The 23,336-nt window shown below is 35.1% G+C and overlaps 1 protein-coding gene across 3 annotated transcripts in view; it reads right to left on the bottom strand.

Annotated features, from left to right (window-relative positions):
* The window catches only part of MBD5 (methyl-CpG binding domain protein 5), a 66,848-nt gene that overhangs the window by 27,665 nt on the left and 15,847 nt on the right, over positions 1-23,336 (bottom strand). For 2 of the 3 annotated variants that reach the window (XM_008582674.1, XM_008582675.1), the window contains exons 5-7: positions 17,180-19,315; positions 4,176-4,502; positions 1,429-1,637 (exon numbers count right to left, since the gene is read on the bottom strand). In XM_008582674.1, coding sequence (XP_008580896.1) covers positions 1,429-1,637; positions 4,176-4,502; positions 17,180-19,315 — 2,672 coding nt within the window. Of the gene's footprint in view, positions 1-1,428; positions 1,638-3,476; positions 4,503-17,179; positions 19,316-23,336 lie in introns of all 3 variants that reach the window. The other variant, XM_008582673.1, reaches the window with a different exon arrangement.

The following is a 23,336-nucleotide window of genomic DNA, read 5'->3' on the forward strand; positions in this document are numbered from 1 at the left end:
TCCCTTCTCAGAAGTAACCAGTGCTTCAGTGCATTCCTTGCAGACACCTTCTAATACATTTAGGGTTAGGTGTTTCTAGTTTCCCCTCTTCCTTTCTTTCCTTCCTTTCTCCCCTTCTTCTTTCTTTCTTTCACCATAAATGGTATTGTACTATAGTGCTGTTCTGTAATACTACAGTATTGAAGTCTTGTAGTTTTTCAGATTATAAATTTACCTAATCTTTTAAACTACTAGGTAGATGAATATACCATAATGTATTTAACTACTTCCCTATGGATGGATACTTAAGTAGTTCATAATTTCTGACACAACAAATCATGTTGTAATGAACATTCTGGGACGTGCTCTTTTGTTCACATTTGAAGATTTCTCTAAAATACATAGAAGTTGAACTTCTGGGTCAAAGTATATGTATATTTAAAAACCTGATATACCATTAAGTTATTCTCCAAAAGGATGGTAACAGCATACAATTAGATCGACAAAAACCTGAGAGAATCCATTTCCCCACACCCTTGTCAGCAATGACTACCATCAATCTGATGGATAAATCAGCGTTGGAATTTGTATAACTCTAATTATTCCTTTCATCTATTTATTAATAATCTTTCATTTTCTGTAAATTGTCTGTTCAAATCTGTTGCTCATTGTTCTAATCAATTTTCTTTTTCTTCCTGATTTGTAGGAGCTCTTTTTATATTGTAGGTGTTAATTATTTGGTATGTATTATGCAAATATTTTCTACTGGGTTGCCACTTGTCTTTAACTTTGTTTAAAATATCCTTGATCATATAGAGATTTAAAAGCTTTATGCATTCCATGCTGTTTCTTCTTTTCCTTCTGATTTCTTGGTTTTGTGTCTTGCTTAAAGAACCTTTATGGTTCTTTTGGTAAGGGTTTATACCTCTTTTGGTAAGGGTTCTTGCTTAAAGAACCCCAAGATTATTAAAAAACAAACAAACAAAAAACTTCTATATTTTCTTCTTACATTTATTTAGTGTTACTCTTTCCATCTAGCTCCTTAACCTATCTGGAATTTATTCACTTTGTAGAACTAAAGGAAGACCATGTGGCTGAACTCAGAGGAAGAGTGCTGAGAGATGAGGCTGGGGAGGGAGGTCAGGTGGGCATGTTAAGAACATGGGTCTTAACCATGACAGCAATGAGAAACCACAAAGGAGTCTAAGGGGGTCAGTCACATTATCAGTTTTTACTAACAGCTCCAAAAGGTCCACTGAGATGCTTTAGACAAAATAAAATAACCTTCACAAAAAGGCTGGAATGCTTGACAATACTCATGATTGAGAAATAACAGTAAATAAAGGTGAAAGGGCACATAACCTATTTTTTTCACCCCTTCCCCTAAATTAAGTTTTTAAACAAACTCAGACTTGTTTTCTACTAATTCAACCCAGGGAAGGAGAGTACCTGAAAGTTCTGAAAGAGACAAGCCATGGGGTTATTGTTAGCTGGGCAAGGAATTGTGGACTGTCCTTGGAATGCCTGGAGATTCTGGTACCCCTGGAGAAGTTGCTGCTGCTGCTGATTTGAAGGGAACATCTGATTGTTGTTTAACAGCGATTGTAGATGAGTCAGTTGATGGTTATTCAAAGTATTGTTTATTGATGACATATCACCTACAGTTTGAAAAACATAAAACATAAGTCAATGTGATTCTTTGGAGGTCCTATGCCTCTCTTTGTATCTGAGAATTCCTAAAACAAAAAACTAAAAGCTAGAGTTACATGGGTAATTATTTTCTTTTTTTCTCCTCAAAGTCTTACTAAGTGGTAAGGAAAGAGTAGTTTTATTATTTAGTTTTATCTTACATAATTAGTTTTTTGATTTTATATCATGGAAAGATTACTTAGTCTTTGCTCTATCCATTAACCAGTCTTTATATATTAGCTTCAGTGTTACATGATTTGTTGAATCAAATTTTATTAGAGCCCCTAAAATTGAAGGTTAAAATTAGTCCTAAAATGTTTTAGCAATCAGGGGCCGGCCCGGTGGCGCACTGCTACAGTGCGCCACTTGGGAGTGCGGCAGCGCTCCCGCGGAGGGTTCGGATCCCACGTACAGACTGGCCGCTCACTGGCTGAGCAAGGTGCGGGCGCAACACCGAGGGCTGCGATCCCGTTGCCGGTCCTGGTCCGGTACGGGCGCGACACTGAGGGTTGCGATCCGTTGCCGGTCACGAAAAAAGACAAAAAGGAAAAAAAAAATGTTTTAGCAATCATCAGTATTTGATCAGATGATTAAAATAAGTACGGTTGATCAGGCCCTGTTTACAAAATTTAGTTCTCAAGCCACAATCATCAATAAATACCACCAGATAAAATTAGAGATTTGCTTTAGAAATATGCAGTGTGGTTTGGATTAAAAAGTTAGTCACCTAAAATTAAAATTGTAAAGAAAGCTAACAATCCAAAAGAATTCACTGTCATAATTATTACAAATAAATATTATATAATCAGTAGAATTAATTAATAATTAAATTTATATTAAAGATTTTTAAAAAATTACTCTGAAATTATCTTGAGGACAATGACATAGAAATTGTCCTGTAACTTGCAATATGTAAATGTGTAATGCTTTTTAGATTATTTAACTATGATGATTTCAATGCCAAATAGAACTAATTACGCTATATTATAAAGGCGTTTATAAAATCTGGAAACATAAATAATAAAAAAATTATTACTGTTTATATGTTGAAGATGCCTTTGACAACATATATATTTGCATATGTTTCCAGACTTCATGGACACTATCCCTATATTTTATATTATAGTTACCTACATCCATCAGTTAAATATACTTGGCACTATTTTCTAACTTTTTGGTGAGAGGATAACTATATGAAGGACTTTGTTTTTAAACACAAAGTTCTAAAAAATACTGTCTGAGGGAATCTAGCAGCATCTAGAGGGGCTGACTGTTTCTTTGAACTTGGGCAAACTTTAGCTTTGAGTGTTTTTATGCCTTGTTTCTTGTTTTGCTGGACAAGCACTTAATTTTGTTTATTTAGGGTTCACCTGGAAAATACTTCCTCAAATTGTTTCCGTCCACAGTGCAGCTGCTCATACTAACCCTGTGATGCCACACCAACCAAAATTCAAATAAAAATTATTTTTAAGATGTACCTGTGCTTCATTATTTAAAAAGTAAAACTCTACTTGGCTTAAGAGAATGAAGGGTAGGTTAGGATTAGGTGGCATCAGAATTAGGAGATAAGAGTAAGCAGATTAAAATGATATTTAGTATTGCTAGAATCACGGAAAAGGAAAAAATCATTCTCATGTTTGTATAACTATGGTTGTATGTGGGTGTTGTTATATTTAGTTCCTTAAGCAAGCTGTGACATAACAAAAACATTTTTGAAAATAGTGTGACAAAATGGAGTTTTTAAAAAGGAGAAAATAGAATTAGAAAAACGTTTCTTTTGTAAAAATTTGTGAAAAAATTTAACTTACCAAACAGACCTGTCCCCAGTAGAGGGTTAAGTAGCTGTGGCACCACAGAGTTACTGTTGAGTTTAGCTGGACCAGGTGTATTCCCAGCATTATTAGATATATTCAGCAATGTTTCTGCCATTGACACCACTGCTGTCCCACCAAGTGTTGAGACAGTCAGTGCTGCCACTGCTGATGATGTAGTGGTTGTGGTAGTGGTTGCCTGGGAGGAGGTTGCTATGGAAACCTCTGGATGCTTAGCGGTGTTGGCCGATGCCGAGTTCAGGACACCTCCCAACAGCTGGGGATTCAAGGCCATTAATCCTGAGGCCCCAGTGACAGCTGGGAGGAACAGGGGGTTAAAAGTAGTGTCACTGCCTGCAAAGCTTGGTAAAGGGTTCCCCAAGGGCCTGGTTAAGAGGGTCTCAGCTCGGCTGTTGTCTGACTGATTGCTTGGCAAATGGTCTGGTGGGGCTGTCATCTGTGTTAATGAGGGTAAAGGGGTATTTTGCTGCTGCAAAAGATCTGAGATGGTCAGATTGAAAGATGGCAGGGGAAGCATGGCAGCTGCTTGGGCTTGATTTTGAAGCAGGGCTGCTAAGAGTTGAAAGTGAACAGGCTGTAATACCTGCCCATCCATGTCACCGGAGAGAAAAGCTAAAGCAGCATTTACATTCGGGTTGAGAAAACCTAAAGGGTGGAGGTTGATCTCAGACTTGCCTTCTCCTGCTGAAGGCTGGAGGATATTTAATAGATTCTGGTTTAGGAGATGCTGTTGATTCACTGGCAAAGAAATAGGTAGAGAACTGAGGAGGCTGGGGTTCAAGGGGTGTGGAAGATGGTTGTTTGAAGTGCTGTTGGATGGAAAATGAAGTGCGTGCTCCTGGCCAACAAAAGGAAAATCACTCCCAATGGGCAGCTGACTCTGCAGTGGGTTTCCAGCTGCGGTGGTGACTATGACACCATCTTGAAGAACAGATGTTGTCTTTGTTATGGCAGGGTGGTTGGTGCCAGCTATGGCTATGGAGGATGATGGTCCTGAACAGCCTAAAATGAAAAAAAAAAAAACCCAGTTATTAATTATGGATATAAAGCAAGACTACCCATAAAAATACATTAAGATACATTTCAATTTAACCTACTTTAAAAACAAATTTACTGAAGATGTTTAGCAATAATATGCTAAGTATCAAATAGCTTGTTTTTCATAGCTGGACAAGGTGAAGATGGGAGAATCTATGTTGTAGTTCATTTAACTGGATAGGTAAAAGTAACAAAACTTCATTTTTCAAAATATATATTTTTTAATTTTTAAAAAATCTTTGGTCTTTATTTACAAAACAAGTACTTGTCTTTAGTGAAAAAAAAAAAAACCCACAAAACTAGAATGCACATGAAAGTCTAAAGCATAAAATAAAAAGTACCTATGGAGACTACAACTATTAATGTTTTAGTGTACAGTTTTCTGGGCTTTTTCCACCTGTATGCATATGCATATACAGACATATATATACAAACACATATAATCTATATTTTTAAACAAAAACAGAATCATGATATAATGCTATTTCATAATATTTTCATTTATCAATGTATTATGAATATCTTTCCATATTAACTCATATATAGCTACAGAACCATTTTACTAGTATTAGGTATGGATATACCATAATTTAATCAATCTACAGTCATGGATACTTTGATGGTTTCCAAGCTTTTACTATTGTAAGTGACACTATTATAAGCAACATCATGATAAACATTCTTAATGTATGCTTGGCAGTTTGCTCAATTATTTTCTAAAAGGGTTTACCTATTTTAAAAGCTTTGAATACATATTGTCAAACTACTCTCCAGTGAAGTTGATCAATACACATTAAATTTATATTCCTATAAAGTGTATGACAGTGCATATTTCTCTCACCAAGTCTTTATTATTATTTTTAACAGTGAATAAAAATGATTAAGAATCTGTCATTTTGGCAGTATAAAAAATGTTTTGTACTTATACTTCCTTAAATTAGACCAGTCTTCAACCAAATAGCATTCTTATTCTTGAAAGTCTTACACTACAGATAAAAATTCAGGGAATTTTAAAAATATAAAATCTCAATTGTTATTTATAATGGTATTAGTAGTTCTCAACTCATGCTGCACAAGAATTATCCAGAGAAATGAAAAAAACAAAAACAAATCAATACTTGGGTCCTAATGCAGACCAGTTGAAAACTTATTTCTTGGGGTACAGCCTGGGGAGTAGTTTTCTTTGAAATCATCCCTGATGATTCAGATGCACAAGGGGTAAGATAGGGAGGTTGAGAATAACATTCTATTCCAAAAGGAATTTACAGTTGTTTTTTTGTAAAAGGTCTTCTCCTAAAGAGATGCATTGTTTTATGTAATACCTGCATTTGACAAATATTTTATTATAATAGGTATATATATTTAGTTTTATTCTAAAATATTAAACATGTATATAGTATAATGAACATCAGTGTTACTGAAAATCTAAAATAATTCAAACACTACTGTTGTGCTATGCCATTATAAAACTTTACATTTGACCATGTTACTATTGAGGCCTCATCCAAACACACAGAAATGTTTCTGTAGTTGTAATAGTAGTACCAACATGATTTTATATTCTTGTTTTCACCTACTAGAATAATAAAAGAATTTTTCCTTTTTGGTATACAGATTTCGTATTCATATTTTTAACTGCATAGTATATGGATGTATATTTATTATGCATCTATATATTTACATCTATATATTATACATCTATATACTTATATAGATGTATATTTATTGAACAATTCTGATAAAGTTTGGCACTTACATTTTGATTTTTCATGATTATATGTAACACAGGGATGAACATCTTTTTATACGTGATACTCTACTACCTTTGAATTTTTTTCTTAGAAAGTAGAATTGCTGTGGTAACAGTCATAAGTATAAATCAGCACATTCAACATACCTTACAGACTATTTCTATAGCAAGGATTTGTAATTTTTCCCAGCTATCATGTTCTGCCCTCCTTTTTTTTTTATTTTTATTTTTTTAGGCTCTCAGTGTTTCCTTTAGAGAAGGAGATTTAAAAACCCCACTCTTTGGGCCGGCCCCGTGGCTCACTTGGGAGAGGGCGGCACTGGTAGCGCTGAGGCCACGGGCTCGGATCCTACATAGGGATGGCCAGTGCGCTCACTGGCTGAGCGTGGTGCAGACAACACCGTGCCGAGGGTTGTGATCCCCTTACCAGTCAACAACAACAACAACAAAAAACCCCTCTCTTTGAAAAATACATAAATATTTATAAAATATTATCATGAAATAATGATTATGTTCACAAAGAGAAGGGTAAAAAGACATACCAAATGCTGAAGTAGGCATGTGTTATACAATTCTTTAAATATTCATTCAGATTTGTTACAAAACAATCAATGCATTAAACATTTCATTGCTTTTTAAATCTTTGCTGCTATTTCCACAAATAGGTACTATGCATTATTTGCATTTGGAAACCATATTTTTAAATGAGCTAATGCAATGTCTTATTTACTAGTAATCACTATCTGTGGCGATTTTCCTATCTGCTAAATAATGACATATTTAAATGTAGAGATCACCATTCCTCTAACCATAGACAGAGCACATTTTCAAAAAATTCTAGCATGTACATGGCAAGGCTCTGTAGATGAAGGTTTCCTTACAAGTTATTATTTTTTATTATCCTTAATTTACAATAGAGAAGTATCCACATTTATGATTCAAGGACATAGCCATTTTGGGATACCATTATTTTAAAAGCTCTCCATCTGAATATTCTTGAGGAATTACAATAAAGTATAGTTATTCTGGGTTTATTTTTGCCTTACCAACAAGAAAGTAATGAATACCACAGCTTCTTCTTTTTTTTTTTTTTTTCCTTTTTGTCTTTTTTCGTGTCCGGCAACGGATTGCAACCCTCAGTGTCGCGCCCGTACCGGACTGGGACCAGCAACGGGATCGCAAACCTCGGTGCTGTGCCCGCACCTCGCTCAGCCAGTGAGCGGGAACCAGTCTGTATGTGGGATCCGAACCCTCGGCGGGAGCGCCACCGCACTCCCAAGTGGCGCACTGTAGCAGTGCGCCACCGGGCCGGCCCAATACCACAGCTTCTTAAAGGTAAGAATTTTTTTATTTTCTCTAGTTTTCAACAAATCTGTTCAACAAAGAGGTATATTCTGCTGGAAAGTAGGATAGAAATGGTGTCACAAATAGAAAAAAAAAAAAACCCTGCCCTTTCCTGCAGGAACTCAGAGGTTATGCAAAGTGATAAACAGAAATCTCCCTCTCTTTCTCCTTCCTCTCTTAAACACATATTTATTGACAGCTTATTATGAACCAGGAAATGTTAAGGCTCTTTTCATAAATTAGCTAGTATACCTATAATCCAATATGCTAAGAGCTATAACAGGCATATAACAAGGGGAAAATTATAAAACTAAAGGTGTCTGGGAAAACTACATAAGTGGTAACAATGGATCTGGGATTTGAGAGATGAAAAGGAGATAAAAAGGGCTTCTAAGTAGAAGCAGAGTAATAATAATAATAAAATAAGACAAGGATATAGTAAGGTGGATAGAGGGTAATGAAAACTCCTGTGTTTCCCCAAAATGAAGAAATATGACTAGAAATATTGTATGCTGCTTTTTCCTACCCCCAAATCCCCCTACCCATGGTCATACCTACTGCCTTAGAGACAAGCAGTGAAGACACCTGAAATCATCTTTCTAAACCATCAAAGGCAAGAAACATTTCTTATTTCCATCTGTATTTCCAAGACACAACAGTCTCTGACACATAGTTGGCATTCAAAAAATGTTTGTTGGTTGAATGTATCTATTAAGATCATAAAACTTACACTCAACTTTTGGAAATCAGAATCTGACGCTGCGTGTGTGGGTGTGTATGTGGACATTGGGACAGACATACCACCTGTTTGTGTGGAAAGGGAAAACGGATTCTCCAGTGTATTGGTTCAATGCCAGGAGATAAGGGACACTGGAAAGGAGATGGCTGGATGATGATAACTATTTTAGAAGGCTCCCAGGTATTCCAAGAAGTTAAAATCACCTTACAGAGGGAGAGGTTTATCCCAAAGTACTCTGAGTTCTTAAAATCGCTCATTAACACTTGCAGTCATTCAAAGAGGACCCTGAATTCATATAAATTTTTATAGCTGAAGGGAAATTGGAGATTGCTTATTTCTGAACCACTTAATCTTGAACAGGCACTCTCTGATAAACCTAGTTCATAGTCCTGCATAAAAACCTTACAGTCTGTTGAAGCATGTGGGTAAAAATGCTTTGTTAAAGCTGTTTTTGTTTGTGTTTTGTTTTTGCAGCCAAGATTTTTTAGTCAAATGAAAGGAACAGTTGCTAAAAGTTTTTAAAAAAGCAAATTACTCACTGAACACTTAGCAGTTAAATACCAAAAGGCACTGGGAACTTGGAACTAGTTAAAAAGTTGAGGAAGTCCTTTAATTGGACAAAATGATTATTTCGTACCAGCCAGCAGCATCATAAACTAGCATACTTTCTTTTTCTCATTCTCTTTATTGCTTTTAAAGAGTAGAGGGGACTGGAAAGCTACCCAAATAAACTTGGTGTGAGATCACATGCCTAGACACCCCGAAATTGTCTAGTCCACTGAGGAAATGACAGTGGTAGCTGGCCCCATGGGGTAGATTTTCAGATATAACCAGTACTCTGCATACACTTATAATTTATGATATGTATGTATGTGTATATATATGTGTACAAACACAAAAATAGCATCAGTAAGCTTTTTTAGAATTTTAAAAGGATATTTTCCTAATATTATTAATTCAATTCTTGAGATGTTTTATCTGCCTCATTTTAAAAATTGTTTTTCAAAATAAAGGTAATGTAAATTTACCTTTAGATTTACTTTTCTTCTTGTGCACTAATACTCTTTAAGAAAAGTCATTGTTCATATTGTGCTCAACTCTTAAATATTAATTATATTGCTATATATGTCTTTGTATGTGTACAAGAAAGGGCATAAAGCTCATACCACATAGACCAATAAAGTGCTTTAAAAATGCCATTATACCAGTTTGAGCTACATCTCCAATTTTGAATAAACACTATTGTATGCTGGGAAACATTTTCTAAATTGACATGCCCAAACAATTTTTACCCATAAAATTCAAGAACCTAAGAAATGAGTCATATGGAAGGTATTCCTTCACCATTTGACCTTTTTCATTTGCTTTGGTGAGTGTACTTTCATTGCAAACAGGGTCAATGGTAGTCTTTAATAAAAGTGAATGCTTCCAGAAATAAAAGAAAATATCATGGCCCAGTGAGTTTAATATAACTCATCTTTCAATACCACATTTCAGTGAAATTTTCTCCTCTACACAGTAAAGAACTGATTTTTAATGATAACAATAATAATAAATTTAAAGATAAGCATGGTGATGTGTATTTACAAAAATATATATCAATCTCTATCTTTGGATTCTGATGTAAATTCCTAACATTCCTTTATTTGTAATAGAAAGGAAGTCTTAGGAGCTAGTGGCTATTTTGTTTTGCACAAGGAAGAGAGGGAGGGACCCAAAACCAAAGTCCTTAGGAGAAGCAGAAGATGGGGAAGGTAGCAATCGCAGAAGGAGGAAACGCTTTACACTCAAGACAGGGCCTCGCCACTGCGAAGGAAAGAACAACGGAGATGCACCTTGAATCTTGGAATATGACATCTGCCTAGTTATACCTGCATCAAAGAGGTCTGTCTTGTGGTGGTAATAGTCAGAAAAGAGATTTTTTTTTCTTTTTTTGCTACTGATCATGTTCTGTTTCCTTACTTCAATAGAATTATTCTGAAAATGGCTGTAATTAATTTAAAAATGCTCGAGGTTTTCCAGTTTACCCAAGTAACAAAGTTTTGTTTTTGCAAAGAAGTATCTCTTTTATCTCAATTTTCTTAATATTTATTGTGAAGAAACAAATGTTCAGAAAAGAGGTTATGTCTCTTGCTTGGTAGGATTTCTATTCTCTGAACATGTACTACGGTGCATAAGTTAAAATGCTTCATCAATATTCCAGTCGAGAGTTTTGTCTCATTTTGTGTAATGAGCAGAGTAAGCTGAGTTTCTATGTTATTAATATGGTTAACTTTGTATCCTTTTATTGTACCCTGCTTTATCTGCAGTGCTAAAATGTTGCCTAGCACATACTGGGTACTCAATAAATATTTGCTGAATTACCTCATGAATATTCTAAAACATTATTAAGACCTATGAGTGGGCTGCAAAGTCAATTCATTATGCCCCAACTAGTATTTTTTGACAAAAGAAACAGAATAGAAAAGGAAATATAGAGAACATTGCTAAGGTACTACTTCATGGAAACTGTTTCTATTAGTTTTATACACGAGTTAGCAGGTGATAAAATCATTTCAGTAGGTCATGACTGTCATTAAAAAAAAAGAAACAGAAATAAGATAGGATAAGAGTGCATGGGATCAAAAATATCAGAGTGCATCACATGTGATAAGTATTTTTTTCATGAAACTTTTATTTATTATGCAATAAAAATGTAAATCTAGTGGACTATAATGCAAGTTAATTTCTTACTGTGGGAAGAAATAAAAAAAAATTTGAAAAACACTGCTTTAGGATCAGGCCTCTGAGTTGCCCTCTCTGTAGGGGCTGATCTATGGAGTTGTGTTCCAGGGAGCATATTTATCTGACTATAGTGGAAAAGGCATCCCTGTAGAGTCATGCAGCTCAGGAGGCCTGCTCTAGGATATCTGTGAAGAATACTTTCACTAATACCTGTGATGACAGGTCTTGGATAAATACTCCAAACTTCCCTGGACTAGTTCCAACCCCAGGGATACCTCAGTAACTCCTTCAGACTTCTGTTGTCTAGTTCCACTTTTAATCTGTAAAAAGGTGAGTTTTTACTTTGAATTTTCAAGAAGTATAATTACTAGAAAATAAGTTTTACTTTACTCTTTGCTTGGCTGGCCTTAATGTTGTTTGATATAAGTTTCTAGAAGATAAGAACTTTATTTATGATTTGAATTATTTAGAACTACTTGCATGTGGAAATGAAATCCACAGAAATATTTTTAGCCTTATTTTTTATGAGTCAAATTTCTGTAGAGTTATCACCTCTCCCTAGAATCTGGATACTTTTTCAAACTGCTTAAATGCTTCCGTCCATTTGATTTTAGTAATTAATAGCTTAGGCATCTCCTAGAGAACTGAAGGATTTCTAGTGCCTTTACAAGTGAACTAAACATATTGTAATGGAATAAAATTCTCTCAATTTGCACACTGGGATGATTTATTTCTTGAAAGGTAAAAAATAGATCATTGAATCAGCAAACATATCATACCACTCTGAGTTCAATTATCACGTTTGTTTACACAGACTCAATGTCTAAAAATCAAACATATTTTAAATCCTTCTTTGTACACAAGGAAATATTAAACCTGGAACATGTGAAAAATAAGTGGTGGAACCCTGATATTAAGAGACCTTAAATAGCAAGACATGTCTGTAGTAAAAATATCTTACATCAAAGAAGAAATGGCTCATTTTGTAAAAATTTAACTAAAAGAAGAGACCAATTTTTATCACACAATCCAGGATTTAATATAGTTTTGTTGTTTGGTTAAAAAACAAGAGAGAGGGCTAGCCCAGTGGCTCACTCGTGAGAGTGTGGAGCTGGGAGCGCCGAGGCCGCGGGTTCGGATCCTGTATGGGGATGGCTGGTGCGCTCACTGGCTGAGCGTGGTGCAGACCACACCATGCCGAGGGTTGCAATCCCCTTACCGGCCAAAAAAAAAAAAAAAAAAACAAGAGAGAGAGGAGGGAAACTTTTAACCTAAAAGCCTAGTGCATCAGATGGTGAATAAAATGTAGGCATTTAAAAATTTGGGTGGAAATACTTTCAAGAGCAACTATTATTTATTTGATCACAACCTTCAAGGAGCCTCTGCTTCTTTCTACAGTCTACTTTATAAGATTAAAAGATTATTTCTATACAAACTTCCCATATCCCGAGGAGGCTAACATATAGTACAACCCACCGTTACTCATTTTCATCCCTTAATCTTCTTGTACCTGTAGCTTCATCTAGAAAATGTAGGAGGTAACAATTCCCTTTATGTTCTTTACTGGCATGTTATGAGAATAAACAAACACTTAGAACAAAAAATCCAAACTCATTACTTCATAGTTTTTTACCCAAAGTGTTCTTTTGTGGTCTCACTATTTCATTGTCATATACCTACCATATCAATGGCTGTCCTGAGTTTTAATCAAATGTATTTTGTGCTGAAAGAAAACACTTTCTTCTGCAGAGTTTAAAAAAAATATAGAAATACTCATGAACATATATTTATTTGTAAGTTTATTTATATTTTTGTTAGTCAATGTATATCTTTAAGAGTTAAGGCAAATAAATGTTTGAATTATTTTTGCTTCTGGCACAAACCCATACTCTGCCCCCTCAGAGGGTTATATTTTCACGTGTTTAGAAGAATTGATTATAGTTTTTGATTAGGAAAAAAGAGTATAAAAAGAATTTTAAAGTTAAAAAGTTATGTTGTGTTTAATGACTTTATCATATCGGAAGAAGGTAGGGTTGTTATTAAATACATTAGCAGAATAACATAAAATTTTTCTTTCAGAATTGTGAAAAACCACAGGGCCATAGAAGGGATGGGTTGCTATGTGGATGCTGACAGGGCTAAGTCCTCTGTAGGGACTTGGGTTACTGACATACGTATTTCTTTACATGGTAAGCAGGTGTGCAGTAGTCAGAGGTCCAAGGAGGTGTGGGCCTTTTGAAGTTTGCCAGTCAAGGGCACTTGATTTTGGATTCCACCCTACACCAGAACACCACAGGACACATGCCGGAACCACTTATGTGCTGAAATTCGTCTCTTTAAAAAGTGGAAGTTGCTTTAAATGTACTCTATTGATGGATTTCCAGAACATACCTGCATTCAGCAGTTTGAGTGCTTGGCCTGAGAACTGGGAATTTTGAGGTTTGGTTGCCACATCCACCAGAGCTTTGCTTTATAACTTGAGGAATGTTACCAAGTATCCAACTGGTCAGTTTCTAAATCTGTTACATGGAAATATCAAACTTTACTTGTAATTTGATATTCCAAAAGCTAATAGAAACCTGTATACTTTACAACAAAGTATTTAGAAGCTTTAGTGGAAATGCAATTTGAAAACACGAAATAGAATTCATAAAGCCCTGTATATTCTTAAGTTTTAGAGATGTTTTTTAAGTACTTCATATCTTATATCTGATTTTATTACTGTCTTTGCCTCCAGTTCCCATACTTGAGTTGTAGTACATTTTAAATGTGTTCCATAGAATTCACGCATAGGCCTAAAAGACAATATCTGGGTTAAGACAGAAAAACTTATTTTAAAAGAAGTTATGAAGATAAATTATCAATCGAATTAAGCATTTTCAGAGCAAGTTATTTCTCATTTTAATTAATGTCTTAATGTAAAACTTTTGAGCTGCTGCTTAGGAGGGTAGAAAAAGGGACTGGAGTAAGCAGGAGGTCACCTGAGTTGTGTCTAGGCTCTCTTCCCACAGAGTGGAGTTGGACCATATTACCTGTGGTCTCTTTCACCCTCACCATGTTACTATGCTTGGAATGGCATGATTAGTATCTGCAGTCACTTCTTTCAAAGGTTTACTGACACATCACTCACTGGGAAACCCATTCTTACCTGAGTGAGGTCATTAGTTCATTAAAAGAAAGGTCACCAAATATGATTCACAAATAAGGGGTAGTTACCTTGATAATTTGGACATTCCATCAGCATTGACACAAACATGCTAATCATTGTACACTATAATATCAGAGTCGAAAAAGAGAAGGCAAAAATAACTGACTTTTGTCTAAAAGTACATCAGGAGTTTATAAATAAGGCTTCTAACATTCACTGATGTGCTTTAATTTACTATCTATTAAACATTTTTAAAGGTTTTGAAAGGGAAAACTATTTTTTACCATTAAATATTTCAGATGAAGAACTTATGCAGCTGGGAAAAAAAATGGATTTTAGAATCAGGTGAGCCTGAGTTCAAAGTTTGATTCAGTTATGTATGATTATGGACAGTTATTTAATTCCTCTGAGGCTCAGTTTGCTCGTCTGTAAAATGGGGACAATAATACATTATACTTTGGAAAACTACACCAATTAGAAATAATATAGGTAAATCACTTGGCACAGAATAGGTGATTGATGATAGTTATAAGAAAATTTTAAGAATAAAATGTGTTCTTCTTCTAATGTCTTACTGGTATACTAGGAATACCTAGCAAAACTCTTACAGGAGTAGCTTTGACTGTCATCTGCTGTCCCATTCTGAATGCCCAGCCTGGGCACTCAATGATTATTTGAGGGATGAATAAATGTCAATGTAAATAGATATTTAGGCTAGGCAATTACAATGACAGTACATTGAGTCGATACAGTTCACTACATAGGAAAAAGAAACATGGAATTAGAGATTTCAATGGCTAGCTCATTAAAAGAGTTACATTAATTAGTAAATCAACCCATTTTTCATAACCAGATGTACATCAGCCCTGCATACATTAATTAGTATTTAATTTTATTAAGTTTAATATTTAAAAAATTCTTAACTAATGTAGATTTTTTTAAAGCATATGCCTCCTGTTAGCTTACACATGATTGGTCATATTCTTATTATTACTAGACCTCTATTTTTATTTCTTTTATCTATTTGTATGCTAATACTTTTCTTATATTAATAAATTTTAACATGTGAGCTTTGACACCTCTAGCACTAGCAACCCAGGTCAGATGTTTTACAGAGATATATGGAACAAGAAAATAAATGACAAGGTTATATGAAATAAATCTAAATTTGATGATCAGAAGAAACAAGAATATAAATAAATGTTGGTCTTTTCAATTATAGATTAGTTGAAATACATTACTAATAAAATACCTACACTTTGCACATATAACGTTAGACCTGAAATGAAGTAAACTGAGGTAAGGGCTATCAAAATTATATAATACAATGAAACTAACAATGTCTCATCAAAATAATTGAAGGTATGCTCAATAAATAACGGCATATTTTTAAATAGTTATGAACTTTATATAACTTTAATCTGCTGAATGCATAAGATTAAATTTTCATTTGCGTGGAATTATCTAAAAAAGAATTATGAGTCAGTGAAAAGTTGGAAGCTCCTTATGGGATAAGTATTGTGTTAAACACATAAAAAATAAAGTTTCATGAAATTTCTTAAACTAAGAATATTAAGAAGGCACTAATCATTTCAAATAAGTTCTAAACCTTACATTCTTTTTAACATAATCAGTCATTGAACAGTTCTTCATTAAATACTAACATCAAAACACAACACGTAACAGAAGATGTAAAGGATGGCAGGTTTAGGTGGCAACACCAGTAAAGAAAACATTTGATTTTTTACTATCAGCAACAAAGACATGTAGGTTATAAAGCTTTTCCAGCATGGTGGTAAAAGTACTCATACAGTCTACACATATCTAAATAATAGCTTATTATTAAAAGCCTCAGCAATTTTCTCATTTCCAGTCATAAACTGGTTTTTAAAGCACACTGTTTTCATATCTGAATAATAATGTCTCTTAAATTGTTTTTTATTTCCTCCTTGTCATTTCCTGCAAATCTCAAATAATTAGTGTGAGATTTTGAGTATTTTTTCTAATATTTTCATGGTCAAATTTTCTGATGTCTCAATGAATTTACTTCTTTAGTGCTCCGTACAACTTTTTTATAACAATTTCTGAGGACTCTATTGCACAAAACATAGGTCTTTTTCTAATGTGTCTACTTTTAAATAAATTTGTCTCCTTCATTAATAGTGGATGAAAAGGTACAATAAATTTGGGTTTAAAATGATAATGGTTTTTAATGTTAATGGTAAAAATAATGGTTTTGTTCTATAAGAAAACTGTAAAACAATTTCAAGATCAAGAATTCTGGAAATCAGGTTTTCAAGCCTTTTTTTTTTTATTAGAAAACTTAAATTATTACCTTTTTAAAAAGGGGGTAGCCAATATCCATTTTTGACCCTTCTCAAACAAATAATAATAAAGGATAGCAAACTAGGATAAACACATGAGAAGACACCTTTCTACTTTGTACAACTTCTGGTTACCTTTTCCTATCCATTCACCTATTTCTATTCAGCAGCAAGAAAAATAATATCCATTTATTTTTGCCTCTGTGTTTTCCAAGATGAGCTTCATTTACCTGAATACAAAGAAAAGCTAGGGGAAACGGCTTTTATATTAGCATAGACCAAGAATATGTCTCATGAACCAGTACCCTGCCTTCTATGGCTTCTTCTGCAGTTTAAGAGTCCAATGGTTTTACAACCAACTGAAAGTCAAACAATATTCAAAATGACAGATGGACAACAAATAACAGAAACACATGTAATCTCCTTAGCCGTTGTTCTTTCCAGTAGACAAATACCTAGCACTCTGTAAATAAAGTTATAAATACTAAAGAAATGAAGAGAATTTCAAAATGGGGAAAGGATCATTTCTTATAATAAATATTTTGGTACAAATTTTTTAAAAACGTAGAAAAGTTTAGTACCTTTGGGTACTTTTTTCTAATAAAACCATACCTGCTTCAGAACTTGTTTGATTATAGCTGCTAACAATGCTGTTTGGTATCACTGGAGTGGAGGACGTTGAAATTCTTGACTGAGGTGGATTGGGATGTAATGAATTTCCTAAAGCCATGCCCGACTGACTGAGCATCCCACAGTTCCCGCTAGCCTGAATCTGATTTATTAAACCTGCAAGATGGTGGTTGGGGACGGGACTGTTACTGTGAACAAAGTTAGTGTTTGCATTGTGGCAGTGCACGGCTTCCCCTCTTAAAGGTATGTTCTGTGTCAGTGAGTTCTGAAGAACACTGGAGTTCATATTGGGATCTGTAAAATGCAGCTGGTTAGCAGAGCAAGGCAAAGCAGTATTTGAGCCCCCACAACCCGGGGTACTATTGCTACTCAAGTGAGAGCTTTGACAACTCATAGACTGTAGTAACTGAGACATTGAACTGATGGGAAATGAACCCTGACCCTGCTTCCTTAGCAAGTCGGGTCCGGGTTTAGGAACTGCAGAACTATCCATTTGAGACTGTCTGAGCAAACTCAACACTGTGGTAGATGGCTGTTTTCTTTTCCGCAATGAGTCTTTTTGCTGAGACATCAGCTTATCTCTTAGTGCTGCTCGACCACTTTGCCCTTCCCCTGTTGGGAGAAGCATGTTGGCAGTAGGAGGGAACATGGTGTTTAAAGTGCTATGTCCTTCAGTGCTGCCACTGCAGGCAACAGCTCCAGAATTGCTACTGCTGCTACTGTTGTTACCAGCAAGTTTGTTTTGATTTGCTAGCTGTGCTTTGGCTGCTGCTGATAGTAAACTACTTGCTGGAAAGGAGGCAGCATTGTGCTGGTTCAAGATCTGATTTAAAGGCATTCCCAGCAAACCAGGCTGACTCTTTACAGAACCACTTCCGGCAGATGCAGTAGGAAAAGCGGCACTGCTTGGGGTATTTAGTACATTACCCATTCCAGCAATTAATGGGTTAGGGATATCCTTGTACTGATGATGTCCATCAGACTTGGTAGAAGGGCTTGATGGCATCGATGGCCTTGGGGACCCTATTGTTGACCTTGGTGACCTGGGTAGAACCTTAATACCACTACAAGTGGCCTGGGGTCCCACAGGTGGCATCATGAAATTTCCATGATCTGATGATGTGGAAGATGAGCGTGATCTTTGGGGGGATGCCTCAATCCTTCCAATTCCAGTCCCCATCATGTGCACTGGGGATGTCACTGGAGATGGGGACAGGGAGGTTGAAGCTGAATGCTGAACTCTTTGCACATGACTCCCATGATTCATGTGACCAGGTTTTACGGTTGGCAAAGGGAGATTACTTGGCAAAGGAACGACAGCAGGAGGCATGCTTACATTCATCACAGGTACCTGAGAGTGGACATTTGAATGGAAACTGGTTGGATTAATGATAACAGGGTTCTGATTCACTGGTTTACTAGGAATAGGGTCAAGAATGCCAAGTGGATCTTTCTCAGATGTTAATGGCTTTTTCTGAAGAGCACAAGAAGGTGGAGGTGGGGGAGGTGGGCCTTGGGGTGGTTTGTGGTGAAACATTGCTCGTGGTATTTCCATATTAGTTGAAAAATTACACATTGGTTTTTTCATTACTGGACTCTTTGTAGTTAAGGTTGGGGAAAGAGGTATATTAGTCCTTCCAGCCATTGCACAGGATGACTGTACAGGAGAACCATGTAGCATTACTGAAGGTGGAGAAAGAGGAGTCCTATTCAGGTGAATAGGACTAGAATTGGGAGCTCCATGAAAACCAGGATTATTTCTTGTGAAAACATCAGGACTTCCAAGTGGGTCAGTCCTTGGAGAGATTGAGCCATCTCCATAAATCTGGGAACCTGATGATGCTGGGCTAGGCAGGCCTCCATGGCTGCCACGGAACGGAGATTTCTGTCCATGCTCATTGCTGCCCAATCTCTGCCGGGGGTAGACAGGGTGGAGTTCTTGTTGCTGGCTTCCAGGCAGTTCTTGTACATATAGCCTTCCCATGGCATTTGATGATCCAATCATTAACTTGAAAGGATTCTTACATTCAGGCATTACAGAATTTGTAATTCCTTCATGAGACTTATTTCTTATTGATCTTGGAGTTGCTGCCCGTGAAGGTACTACTGGAGTTGCATCTGACATGAAAGAGAGAGAAAAAAATTCTGTTAATAGTCTCAATTCTTTTCTGTTGGGAAGGAGGGAAGGAAAGAAAAAAAAATCAGTAAAGGAGAGAGAGGAAGGGCATTTGGAAATAGAAATGTGCAAATAAAAGCTGTAATTCTAAGCAATTAAAAAAGTTCTGCATGCTATATTAAACTTTGATTTTAAGAATATACATTATTCTCCCATAATTGACCAAAGGTCCTCAACAATTTCTCATTATGCTTATTTACCTCCTATCTTTTGAGAAAGCATGGGCATCTAATCTAAATCAGTACACACTGACATTAGACATTCTAATAATATTTAGAATATGTAAAATCAAGATTGACAGCCCAGATGGAAATAGTGATGGTTTTACCTTGTCAGATTCAAAATTTTAAGAACACAGTTAAAATAGAAAATTGTAATACATGTGGCATAATATTTTCTTGGGTGATTTAACTGAATTGCCATTTCCATCAGAAAATTTGTTACCCTATAAGTGTTTCTGTTACCTTAGTGAAATCTTCTTAGGACAGCTATGGCAAAGTTTCCTTAGCCCAACACTTTCACTGTGAGAGTAAGAATCTTAATTTCTCTGAATTAAGGGAATGAGATTACAAATATTTTATAATGGGAGTGATAAGGATGCGAGCAGTGATATGGTAATCACGCTTAGCTTTACACCATATCTGTAACACTGCAACACTACAATTTCTTTGTCCTTAATTAGTCATTTTGTAAAAACAGCCTTAGTCAACCGACTTAGGTAAAAGATTGCAATTCTCTTATTAGGATAGAATTCTCATGTAAAATTTAGTTGAAGTGCTAAAACCTTCAGTACTGGTTTCCAATTGAGTATTCTCTTTTTACATGCGTGCATTTCTCCCTCTCTGGCTTTTTGGAATCCCTTCAGTTCGTTTGGAGATCAGACAGAATACAGGCAACAAAAGCAAGCTGGTTCATCATACAGAATTTTCACTCTATCATGTCAGAATACTAGGTTTAAGTTTTTTTAGCCCCTAAGGATATTTAACTATTTTATAAAGTTATGCCTTATAAGACACAGACAGCAAATAAAATTCATTTCATATGCCAATTCCCATCAATCGATGGTGGCTGCTTAGGGAACTGTGTTGAAAATGAGGCTGAGGTCTAGCTGAGCTCCATGAGAAAAAGCCAGTGAGTTTATCATAGACACAGGAGGTAGGAGTGGCACCATTCATACTGTATATTTACCAAACCTATTTGGAGATTTACAACATACTGGTATTAGCATTTATAGTTAGATTCATTTGCAATCTCAGAAGTACACTTACATAAGTGGATAATTAATTACACATTTAAAATAAATATACTTCTCCTATCTGCTAATAGCTAGATAGTACACAGGTCAAATCATATCATAACAATTTCTGAGATAGTGGTTCTCAACTTGGGGTACACAGAAGTCAGACAGGATGCATTCAAGTTGGAAGACAATGCAGTGAATGTGTGTTTTCCTTGGGAAACGTGGACTTTCTGATTCTAGCATGGAAGAGGTTCTTTGATAGAGTGATTTCTAGATATAACATATGAAAAGTTGAGAATCAATGATATAAGAAAACATAGGAAATATACACAACTTAAGCTTATTGTCTTGTTAAAGAGGTTTTTTTTTGTTTTTTGGTTCACTAGTCAAGTGCAGTAGTGAGAAAAGAGAGATTTTAAAAGTTTATAATTAAAGAAGTAATATATAAAAAAATTTGGGGCACAGTGCTTGGCATATAGTGAGACCTCAGTTATATGTTAACTAAGCATTATCACTAGCATTATCATGGGGTTGACTGCATTCTCTTCTGTAACAAAATCACCTATTTGCATCTTTTCTTGGGTATTAATGTATTTATTTAATTACCTAAGTTCAGTGAATAAAAATATAGACATTAGTATTTTTATATTCAACTAACAGAATTTAGACAATAGCTATGGTTTAGAAAGGATTTTTTCCATACCTGAAAAATAGTTATCATCTTTAAAATAAAGGAATACTAAATAAACAAACAAAAGTCAGGCTGATGTTATGTTATAGTTAGGAACTAAAGTATACAAGAGTTGGCAAGTGTAAATGTTATGCACCCATCAAGTACTTTCATGTATATTCAAGGAGACCTTTCACAAGAATAAACAGAAACAAAACAAATGTTTATATATTTAAAAAAATGAATTAAAAACTACTATGTGAATCTTTTACACTTTTGATTACTCAAATCTCAACTTTATGATACCATAATTTAAAATTAGGAAACTGAAATAAATGCTATTTCTGAAGCTAGTAAAGGTAGTAATTAATCCATAAAGTGAACCATGTTAAAAGGGGATGGAGATGTACCTATTATTACCTGTACTAGTTAAATATTTACCTTTAATTTAAATAATTGAACTTGTATGTACAGGTATGAAAAAGGACCTAGATCAAGATTTTTCTATGTCTTTAGAGAGGCATCAAGACAGACTCTATACAAACTGGTAAAACTATTTGATATACTGTGATATGAGAACAGCAGCAGATAAATGTGCAAACACACATGGCAAGGCAATATGCAAAAATGAAAACACAGTTACATCAAGGTGACAGAATAATGGTGAATTTTAAATATTTTATTACTATTAAATATGTCTTTAGATTGTTGTATTATCTTTTAATTTAAAAAAATGTAGCTTATTAAAAGAAAAAAAAGTTCCCTAAAAGATTTTTTTCTTACATACCTTACTGGAACAATTTTTTTCCTGATTGTTCCTATTAAAGTTTAAAGGTTAGAAGGTTACTGGAAAGGAGCTCTGTGCTAATAACTGCCAAATTTCTCTCCCTGTCCTCTTCACATGAGTTCTAAATGTGAATCTTTAATTACCTGTATGATGTGGCAACTGTTCTTCCTTTTATCCAAACTTCTCAATAATTTGACCCCTATTTCCCTATACATCCTCTTCCACTCAAGTCAGATTAGCTTCCACATTATCCCTTAATTATGCTACACTCATTTTGGAGAAGAATTTTCCTATTGCCCTCATATGTGTAAATCTTATTTTCCAAGACTGATGCAAATCCGAGCTTTGCCATAAAACCTTCTCTGATCACTACAGGTTATGCTTATCCTTATTTTTCAGAATTCTGCAGAACAGTACCACTTACTGCTTACAAACAAATGCTTTGGTGCTTAGCCATATTTTATTCTAATCATTCAAGTGTTCAGTAGATCGTAATATTTTAGAGGGAGTTCATATTCTGGTCCCTACAAAAAGAAGTTCCTAAGTCTCAAAGTACAATTCCACAGAGTACATATTATTCATAAAGGGAAAGAGGTACCTTAACAATGGAAAAATCTGATGGACACCTTAACCAAGCAATCAAACTTAATGTCAATAATACTGGATAAACTGACATTCTGTGCCTCCTGATGAAGACATAACATCACCTATGCAGCATTCCTACCAAACTGTGTTTCATCTGAGCATAAATATGAGGAAACAATCAGGCAAATCCAAATTGAGGAACATCCTACAGAGCTGACCTGGACTCTTCAGAAATTTCAATGTCAGGATTAAAAAAGCCTGGGGAATTGATGTAGATTAAATAAATGAAACAACTTTTCTTTGTGCACAATCTTTGATTGTATCCTAGATTTTAAAACAGACAGAATTTAAAAAAAAAAAACCTATAAGAGATATTATTAGGACATTTGGAGAAAGTGAATACAGACTGCATATTAGATAATATTATATCAATTATAAAATTTCCTGAATGTGATAATCAGATTGCGGTTATGTAGGAGAACATCCTTGTGAGCCGATTGTCACAATATCTGCAATTTCTGCAACAAACTGTTATTTGGTGAGTCTAGGTGAGGGGTATACAGGTACTTAATGAACTATTCTTATAATTTTTCTGCAGCTTTGAAATTTAAAAAAAAAGTGTGTGTGTGTGTGCGTGCACGCATGCATGAATTTTTGGTGGGTGACGGGGGGGGGGGGGGG

This window comes from Galeopterus variegatus, unplaced genomic scaffold (genome assembly GCF_000696425.1).
Source record: "Galeopterus variegatus unplaced genomic scaffold, G_variegatus-3.0.2 Scaffold2691, whole genome shotgun sequence".
Classification (NCBI taxonomy): domain Eukaryota; kingdom Metazoa; phylum Chordata; class Mammalia; order Dermoptera; family Cynocephalidae; genus Galeopterus; species Galeopterus variegatus.